This window comes from Triticum urartu, chromosome 7, assembly GCF_003073215.2.
Source record: "Triticum urartu cultivar G1812 chromosome 7, Tu2.1, whole genome shotgun sequence".
NCBI lineage: Eukaryota > Viridiplantae > Streptophyta > Magnoliopsida > Poales > Poaceae > Triticum > Triticum urartu.
The window spans coordinates 672,318,387-672,328,417 of record NC_053028.1 but is presented as its reverse complement, the minus strand read 5'-3'; the positions used below and the strand labels follow the sequence as shown (position 1 = coordinate 672,328,417).

Sequence of the window (10,031 nt, the reverse complement as noted above, 5' to 3'; positions counted from 1 at the left end):
GAAGTCAGCAACCACCAGCTTATGCTGATGTACAACACTCTCTCTAGGTATCACCTTACAGTCTAGGCACGCACGCCTATCTTCTCTTCTCGATAGGATGAAATCAATCTGGCTAGAGTGTTGGCCACTACTAGAAGTTACCAGATGTGATTCTCTCTTTCTAAAGAGGGTGTTAGCTACAATCATGTCGTAGGCTAGAGTAAAGCTTAATACATCTTCTCCTTCTTGATTCCTGATGCCATAGCCAACGCCCCCATGCGCCCCTTCAGAACCTGTGTTAGATGTTCCCACATGGCCATAGAGGTCTCCTCCAATGAAGAGCTTCTCGCCAATCGGTACACTCCTAACTATGTCTACCAGGCCTTCCCAGAACTCCCTCTTGATGTTCTCGTTGTGGCCTACTTGTAGGGCATACACGCTGATAACATTGAGAACTAAGTCCCCAACTACCAGCTTGACCAGGATAATCCGGTCCGCCCATCTCTTGATGTCTACCACTCCAAGGCTCTTGTTGATCAAGATGCCTACGCCATTTCTATTTGCAGCCGTCGAAAAGCAAAAACCACATAGGAGGTTCTGATAACCGCTTTAATGGGCCAGCCCAATAAGATGAGTGTGCACACAAACATTCTACACCTCTAACTACTAAATATGTATTCGACGCAAATAATATCTACTAAATATATAAGAACCATAGAAATATTTATAGGAATAAATGATTGCTTACAAAAAAATTGAAAATATCACTCGCTCAAAAAAGAGAAAGAAAGAATAGACAACGTCAAACAATGTTGGTTACATTATAAAATTAGTCCCCAATATCTACATTTTCTCCATGCTTCTCGAAGCAAAATGGCATAGCTATGTATATCGATTTGTTTCCATTCGCTTGCATGTTTGATCGCATCACAAAACGCGATGTTCCCGCCATAGGGTATTATCTTCATGCAGCCGGAAGAGAAGATCCTAACACCATGTCTTTTGCTTTAATTGCCTGATTCAAATAAAAGAACAATAAGAGGAATCAAACATTGTTGTGCAAAGGAAAATTTACGGTGATACACAAATTGCAAGATCTTGAGCTTACCTCCTTCTCCCAGTTTATCGAAAGAACGATCCACATGAGCAACACAAGTTTGGTGAGACTACCACAGACGATGCCGAGCCAAAGACCCTATGGAAGCGCAAAATTTTTGGTCTCTTTAAAAAAAAGGTATCATGTGGTGAGTGACCTGTAAAGTTCGTGCTGACATAGTACATACCATCCCGTTCAAATGCAAGACGAATGCAAGCAACACGGCCAAAGGGATGCCTGCCAAGTAGAACGCGGCGAGGTTGACACGCGCACCAATCTTCTGCTCACCACATCCATAGAGCACACCTGTATGTGATGTTCAGACAAAGATCATGTCACTATGTTTGATATTGTTGTAAATCTGTGACATTGTGGGGAATTTCATATATGTACCTGAAAGAGATGTGTGGATTCCATCTATGAAGAAAGATATGGCGAGGACAGGTATCATCCTGGCAATGTATGTCACGACTTCTTCCTCGTTGCTGTACATGTAGCCCCAAAATTTGCGTAGAGAAATCATTGTGATGGAGATTACTGAGCCGGCAAACAGGGCCATGCATACGACCAGTCTAGTTGCCAGCTTCGCTGCGTGAGGCCTACCGGCACCAAGTTCATTGGAAACGCGTGTACTGAATAAAGTGTATATGCAGTAAAATCAGTGAGACTACTGAGCATATATAGCTACATTTTGTTTGTGAAGTGCACTGTACCTTATGGCTGTGCAGAGACCAGATGGCACCATGAACATGAGAGCACCGGTGTTAAGACTGTGGAATTCAATAATCACAGCTCAGAATGCAGAAGGGGCTTTTTTGGGAAATTATGGTAAATGCAAAAGGTTGTCTTTGGAGTTGAGATTACCATATTGACAATACTGAGGTCTCAAGCTTAGGATTAGGCAGAAGACCAGAGAGCAGCACAAGCAATTCAAACGACCACCATTCCAAGCTGCAAATTTTAAGAACAAGTAGTATGTCATTAGTGAAATCAGAAATGCATGAATGGAAAACCTAGATCAGAAAGACTCGTTGAGGATATATTTTTTCTCACCAAACCATCATGGCCGACGGGACGGCGAGATCCGCAAACTGGCGCAGCTCCTTGAATGCCTGCATGGAGAACCCAGTCCACGTCCTCTTGCAGGCGCCGGACAGCCTCGTGTACAGGGAGAGTATAGCCAGGTTTGTGGAGTAGGAAACTGCGGTGGCCAGCGCTGCGCCTTTGCTGCCCATGCCCGCCTTGTGCACCAGCACCCAGCACACGGCGACGTGGCTCAGCGACGTCACGGTGGAGCTGGCCATGACCGGAAGGACGATGCTCTGTGTCTGCAGGAACCGGATGTGGCACGTGAGAGGGACGCAGGGGACGAGGGCCGGGATGAGCCACCGCGCGTAGGCGCCGGCCTCGGCGGCGATGGCCGGGTCCTGGCCGAGGAGCAGGAGGAACCAGGCGGTGTTGGCCCAGACGAGGGCGATGGGGACGCAGGCGAGCGTGAGCACCAGCATCGCCCGCTGCTTGTAGACGCCGAGGAGGTGGTACTGCCGCGCGCCGAACGCCTGCCCGCACAGCGTGTCCAGCGCGCTCGCCATGCCGGCTAGCAGGCTGAAGCCGGTGACGTTGGCGAGGGAGGTGGCGAGCGAAGCGCCGGCGAGGGGCAGCTCGCCAAGGTGGCCGACAAACATCACGGACACCAGCTGCAGCGCGCACCGGAGGATGCCGCTTGCCACCAGCGGCCCCGCCAGCCGCAGCAGTCGCTTCGCCTCCCGTGCCGCCGCATTGTCGTCCCGCTCCACGAGCAGGGGCTGCTCGTCTACGCTCGGCATCTCCATTCTTGTCAGCTTCAGCTGAGGCTGGACGCAGGAGCAGAAGTAGTTAGGAACTTAGGATTGCGAGGAAGCAGGGGACATGTTAGGTATTTATGGGGAAGTGTTGTGGACTCTGTGGAAGCTGCGTAGCAAATTAATATGTTTGCATAGATTATAAAATTTTCAGTGGTGGTGATAATAGGTTAAGCGTGGCTGCCAAGCATCAGACGTTGGTTCGGAGCAACAATGTCAGTTTACGCACGAGGAAAGTTCCTCGTCTCGGTTAAAATTGCTTGGATGACAGTGAGATGATGTGAGGACTGCGAGTAGTCCAAGCAGCACCAGACAACATGAAATGCTACTTGGCGGCCACGCTTTGACCCAGTGGTTGATGTTCTATAGGATGGTTCCAAAACCAGCGGATAGTGATTTGATTCTTTTTCCATAAACGTGCCTGAAAGCACGCCTTTTTCATTAGATAGAGTAATGCCCGTGCGTTGCAACGTGATATAACTATTTTAGTATGTTAGCTTTTGATTTACCTGCCCATAATATATGATTGTGTAAATAAGTTCATCAAATTTTGTCCATGATTTACCTTATATTTTGTTAGAAGTGATTTACCTGCCCATAGTATGCGATTGTGTAAACAAATGTTTATCAAATTCTGCCTGTGATTTACTTTATATTTTGATCAGAAGTTTGGTAATTTAATTAAAGTGAAATTGGTTCAGAAGGTGAGTAAATTAAGATGATGATTATTGTACGGGGAAGGTTGGACGAAAGAGTGATGGAAGAAATGTGAAACGGGAACCTAATATTCTTTTTAAGTAGTAGAGAAGATACAAATAGAGAAATCGAAACAAATGACTCACAAACCTGGCACATACACACACATATAGGAAGTAATCTCGCGCGGAACCCATTGACAACATACGAGCATGAACGGTTTTAGTTTCACTTCTGTTCTGAAATAGGCTTTCGCCCCACTTTAAATTGATAAAGCCAAAAGGCCGAATGATATGTTGACTTCCACAACATTTAGGTTTCATTTAGCAGCACCAGACAATATGAAATGTTACTTGGCGGCCACGCTTTGACCCAGTGGTTGATGTTCTATAGGATGGTTCCAGAACCAGCGGAACAAAGGACTCGTAAACCTGGCACATACGCACACATACTGGAAGTAATCTCGCGCAGAACCCATTCACAACATAAGAGCATGGGAGGGTTTTGCCTTCATTTTTCCTCTCGAAGTAAGCTTTCGCCCCACTTTAAATTGATAAAGCCACAAGGCCAAACGATATGATAACTTTGCAACATTTAGGTTTCATTTCTAAATCTACAGGTTGATGAATGATCATTGAGAAAGTTCAGCATCGATATGATCTAGGCACAATAAGAATGTTGAGAATTGAGTGTGCCATTATAAGACGATCTTTAGTTTTGATCTCTTGGGCACAGATCAGGTTGCTAGCATCATTAGTTAAGTCCTATCGAACCGATGATTACGTGAGTGAGAACAGTTTTGCATTGCAACGGTCTTTATGCACGAGGAGAGTTCATCTCTCAGTTAAAATTGTTTAACTTAGAGCGTTAGATGATGCGATTGACAATTGTAGTAAATGGAGGATTGAGTGGCCCAAACACCAACAGAAAATATGAAATGCAACTTGGCAACCAGCTTTGTCTTTGGGCTGGATTAACTAATCAAAGCAACTCATTGGTTAACAAATAATATATAGTTGTTGTTTCCCACTCCTTTTTGACCTAGTGATGGATGTTCTACAGAATGCTTTCAACAACAGCTGATATTGATGTGATTCTTTTCCCACAAACGCGTAAGAAATGACGCATTTTTCATTAGACTAGGACAATGCTCGTGCGTTGCAAAGAGATATAAATATTCTGCCCATATTTATGTGATTGTGTAAATAAATGGTCACCAAATCTTGCTTATGATTTAGCTTATATTTCGACAAGAAGTTTGGCAGGTAAGTTAAAATGAAATTCCTTTCGAGGGTAAGTAAATTAAGGTGATTGCAGGGAAGGTTGGATGAAATCGTGGTGAGAAGAAAAGTGAAACATCATATCTTACATTCTTTTTAAGTAGTAGAGATTTTGACCTACTGATGGATGTTCTACAGGATGCTTTCAACAACAGCTGATATTGATGTGATTCTTTTCCCACAAACGCATAAGAAATCACACTCTTTTCATTAGACTAGGACAATACTCGTGCGTTGCAAAGAGATATAAATATTCTGCCCATATTAATTTGATTGTGTAAATAAATGGTTACCAAATCTTGCTTGTGATTTACCTTATATTTCGACAAGAAGCTTGGTAAGTAAGTTAATGTGAAATTACTTTCGAAGGTAAGTAAATTAAGGTGATTGCAGGAAAGCTTGGACGAAAGGGTGGTGAGAAGAAAAGTGAAACATCGAGCCTTACATTCTTTTTAAGTAGTAGAGAAGAGATAGACAAGATAGAGATAGAGACAGAGAAGGTCGAAACAAGATCTGCTAGACTGGGCGCATGGGCACACACATCGTATAGGAACTAATCTCACAAAGAACCTATAGACGACATAAGAGTGCTAAGGGTTTTGGTTTCATTTCTAAGTAACGTTGTATTTCACTCTAACTGCACCAAGCACTGACTTAGTAGCCTTTGGTCGCAGGCGAATTACACCATATAATAGTTTGGCACCAACCTTGAAGCAAACACAGCGCACCAGAGTACACTGTGCTAGAAGGTGATCCATAGTTTTAGTCTCTTGGGTGTACAACAGGTTGCTAGCATCATCAGTTAAGCCTGTTGAAGATGACGCCAACCTATCCTACAATGGGGGGCATTGGCTTCCCAAATCGGCCTATGGAACTGGCACTGTTCACGTGTCTAAATTGAGCCAATGAACGAACCAAAACACCACAAAAAATGTCGCCGATCCCACTGTTCTTGAGTAGAACATTGCCAATGGTTCTAGAGCTCCTCGTCTTTTGGAACAAAAAATTGAAGTAGATGCAAAACAAGGACTCTAATTCATCAACGAGGATCCATCGATCAAATCAATATAAACAGGATTTACCGCCGCGCGGATCACAACTTTAACAAAAGCATGGAACAATTCACTCAAAAGTAAAAGAAATTTCAACGCTTTGAAATGGATTGTCCTTTGACACTCAGTTGATTTAGAGACAATGCCTCATTAAGCTTGTCCAGATTATGCAGACATTAACACCCTAAGAGCTTCGGCGGGCAAACAGTGCCCCTAGGCCATTGTACAAGTGCACGAATAGAGCCCCCGACAGAGCTGGTCCATATAGGAGGTCAACCTCTTGTTTGGCGACAGGACGATGGTGCCTGTTTTGAAGATTCATGTTCCCTATGTCAAGAGGTTTGGAGAATATGGTGTCTAGAACTTTGAATTAAGTTCTTGTATTTATTAAGGATCTGTCTAAGTCCCAACGGATTGAGATTTTGTCGAGTCTCAGTTCATCGTTTGACATACGAATTCAATTTTTCGGCAAAGCGAACATCAAAAAGATACAAACACAATGAGCACACAGCAATACATGAACCTATTAAATATCTTAATAGAGTTTTCTTTCAGGTTCATGTATCTTAATGGAGACCCAGTAGCGCAGATCGCGCGCATCAGCTTCTTTCCCGCACCTCGGGCTCACTCCCGTAATTGCCGCCACGCTCGATACATTTTTTGGGCGAGTATGGGCGGCGGCTTATGAAAGCTAATTAGCTAGCTTGTTAGGGATTCGGCTTCACCTTCTGTAACTGCCAATAATTAGATCGGACGTGGCTGCGCTGTACATGGGCAAATTGCAGAATTTATCCAATACTAGTACGTGCAGATTTGTTGTTAATTGTTCTATACGTTCTTGCACATGAAATTCTGCTGATTAATCTTAATGCAACAGATGGCTGTTTAATTTATTTGCATAATAACTCAGTGGATTTTCCCCCTCCTAGTGGGCGCTAAATCATGCAGTTTGTTCGGTCATAGCCTGCGCACTGCTGTAGTTTGATGGTTACCGCTGCATCAGTTATGTTTTCTGCCGGTCATTAGTTAGCTGCTCGTGGTTAGAGCATCTCTAGCAGACCCCGTAAAAAGCCACGACCTGTAAAATAGCCGTCAAAATGCGGGTCGGCATGGAAAAAGCTGCCCGACCAGACCCCGGAAACGCGTTCGACCCATAAATATTTTTGAGGGGCGCGGTAAAATCTCGGCCCCATCCCGCGAATACGCAGGTTTTCGCCTCGCTCCTACGGTGCCTCGTATCCCAGGAAAGCGGTTGGCAGGAGGGACATTTCAGCCCGCGCCCTTTCGCCACCTCCTTCCGCCGCCGCCCACCATTGGTTCCGCCCGTCCACCGCTGGCGATTCCGGCCAAATATGCGGGCGGAATCATGCCGCGGGGGCGCCCCCACCCTCTACCATCGATACGCTACACCGCCCCCCGGATCCGGCGACACGAGCCGCCCCTGGTCGTCGTCGCCGCCGGGGATCGACCACCCTCGAGCTGCTCCTAGTCGCCGTCGCCGCCCGAGATCGCCCACCCGCCGAACCGCCGGGGAGCCACCGCCCACGAGTAGCCGGTGAGTGTTTACTTGTGCTTTGTGCCGAGCGCTATGCATAGTTGGTTGACCTGCGAGAAGTTTTTTGTCGACGATTCGTCCGATTCAGACGACTCGGATGTTGAGACGCTGCTTGCAAACTATGTGTAGCACGCGTTGGTGATGGCCCTTGCCGTGAAGAAGCACGAAGATCAGAACCGAAAGAGGCGGCGAGGATCGACCGTCGGCCGTCTTTGCATTCCGCAAAATCGCCATCTCGGGAACGAGATGTTGATGCAAGACTACTTCATGAAGAATCCACACTGGTAGAAAAAGGGCATGTTGTCCCGGTTCGTAAGGGCCTTTTGTCCCGGTTCTGGAACCGGGACTAAAGGGTCGGTACTAATGCCCTGTCCCTTTAGTCCCGGTTCAATCCAGAACCAGGACAGATGGGCCTCCACGTGGCCCGTGCGTGGAGCCCAGGCAGGAGACCCTTTGGTCCCGGTTGGTGGCACCAACCGGGACCAATAGGCATCCACGCGTCAGCATTTCTGTGGCTGGGGTTTTTGTTTTTTTTTGAAAGGGGGGGGGGGGGTGGGGGGTTTTGGGGGTTAATTTAGGTGTTTCATATATTGTGTTAGCTAGCTATAATTAATAGAGAGAAGTATCCTCTCTTATGTCCGTGCTTGGTCGACGCTACGTACTATACATACGTATAGAGAGGACTAGACACGCTAGCTAGCTAGTAAGCAAACGAAGGAAACAGAAGATCGTCATGAACATATATGCATACAGAGAAAAGTGATATCGACCACCTCTCCTTCTCCGAGAGATTGGTCGAACAACAAGTTCTCGTATATCTATTCGACACTACCGGCTACATATATACAATAATTATCTCTTACAAATATAATCATACGGACTCAGGATCCACATAGAATTCTCCGTCTTCAGGGATCACGTGGTCAAGAAAGAATGTCGCCAATTCCTCTTGAATTGCTCGCATGCGAGCTGGTGCTAGGAGTTCATCCTGCTTCCGAAACATCTAATTTGAAGAAGGGGGTCAATACATATATATATGAATGAATGAAACTCAACACAAATGATGGTAATAAAATAAAATTGTGAATGTTGTTATTTACGTACTTCATATTGTTCGTCAGTGTAGCCCCGCTCACAGGTCGTGTGGCGGATGGAATCGCAAACGTAGTATCCACAGAAATCATTCCCTTATTCCTGCCACAACCACTTTACAAGAAATAGAGGTCAATCAAACTGATAAGCAAGAATGCCAAATGGTATTGATGAAACTAGCGCTTGGATGACTAGTAGATGCGCGGAACATGCTACTATAGTACTTACTTTCGGGTGTCTAAATTGCAGCTCCTTCGGCAGTCCCGGAGCTTTTCTGGTGAATTTTCTCCAAACCCTGCCGGACAAAGAAAACAATTACTTGATATATCAGGAAATGAACAAAGTTGCTGATATGGTGGATAATGATCGATTTAACTTACTTCTCGAGTATTTGAGTCATGTCTGCATAGTCCTGGGGATCTTTTCGTCTTGAGTCTAAGACGGTTACTAGTCCCTGCTCAAGCTTAATCTCTAGGAGAATATAGTGGAAACTGCACACGCATGCATAACTCATCAATTACATTACTATAACCTTGACTAATATATAAGGGAAACCGAATACGCACAAGACAGTAACACTCACTTGAAGTTGTAAGGAAAGAGTATTATATCTTTGTTTTCATTTATTACGAACGATCGTAGCAAGTTGGCCTCGGTAGCTGCGGCATGAAATTTAACCTGAGTTGCATCTATGAGATATGTGTTAATGAACCCAATATCACCGACTTGTCTTTTCTTCAATTCGGCGATCTTCAATCTGCATAATATAGTGAGGATGATTATAAATACATGCAATGAAAGAGCTGAGCTATATAGAGAAACTTAATGACAAAAGTAGTACTACTTACAGACAGTAGCAGGCGACCGTTGTTTTATCGAGGGCCAATTGATTGAAAAACTGATAGAACTCCTCAAATGGAACATGCAACAGTTCAATTCCAACGAGGTCATGCTCCTTTTTAACTTTCACATACAATGTACTCCTCCCCCTAGAGTCTCTGCAGATTTTCAAGTACCAATCATGCATTCTTCGCATCATCATTGATAGAGATCTTTCATCTTTGATGAGAGGCTTCCCGTACTCGTATCTTTGTATCTGCACGTCCATGGGTTCATAATGTACATTGTCGGGCAGGTAATCTGCAAGATTGCTATAACCGGGCACCATCCTCGGATCATTAGCGACGTTGTGGCTAGGCACCTTGAGCGGGGGGCACGATTGCTTCGCTTGTTCGCCGAGCTGGGCAATTTGTTTCCCAGCTCGTTGTTCTTTCAGCCTTTGATCACTAACAGTACTTCCCGACCACTCCGCATCGGCAAATTCCTTTCCAATAATGCGCTCATACTTTCCTTTCAGCGAAGACTCTGGTGGTTTTGTCAGGGCAGCCAGAGTGCGCTTCGCTTTCACCGGATCTACCTTCTCCTCCGGAAGTGGATGTC

The 10,031-nt window shown here is 45.3% G+C and overlaps 1 protein-coding gene across 1 annotated transcript; it reads right to left on the bottom strand.

The window, feature by feature from the left end:
- Positions 1 to 695: 695 nt before the first annotated feature.
- On the bottom strand, positions 696 to 2,945 carry LOC125522755 (protein DETOXIFICATION 16-like). Its single transcript, XM_048687788.1, has 7 exons — positions 2,129 to 2,945; positions 1,940 to 2,026; positions 1,789 to 1,845; positions 1,469 to 1,707; positions 1,263 to 1,381; positions 1,088 to 1,174; positions 696 to 994 (listed from the first exon to the last, which is right to left on the bottom strand). The coding sequence occupies exons 1-7, from the start codon at positions 2,905 to 2,907 to the stop codon at positions 944 to 946; spliced, it is 1,419 nt and encodes a 472-aa protein (XP_048543745.1). The 5' UTR covers positions 2,908 to 2,945; the 3' UTR covers positions 696 to 943.
- Positions 2,946 to 10,031: the final 7,086 nt, after the last annotated feature.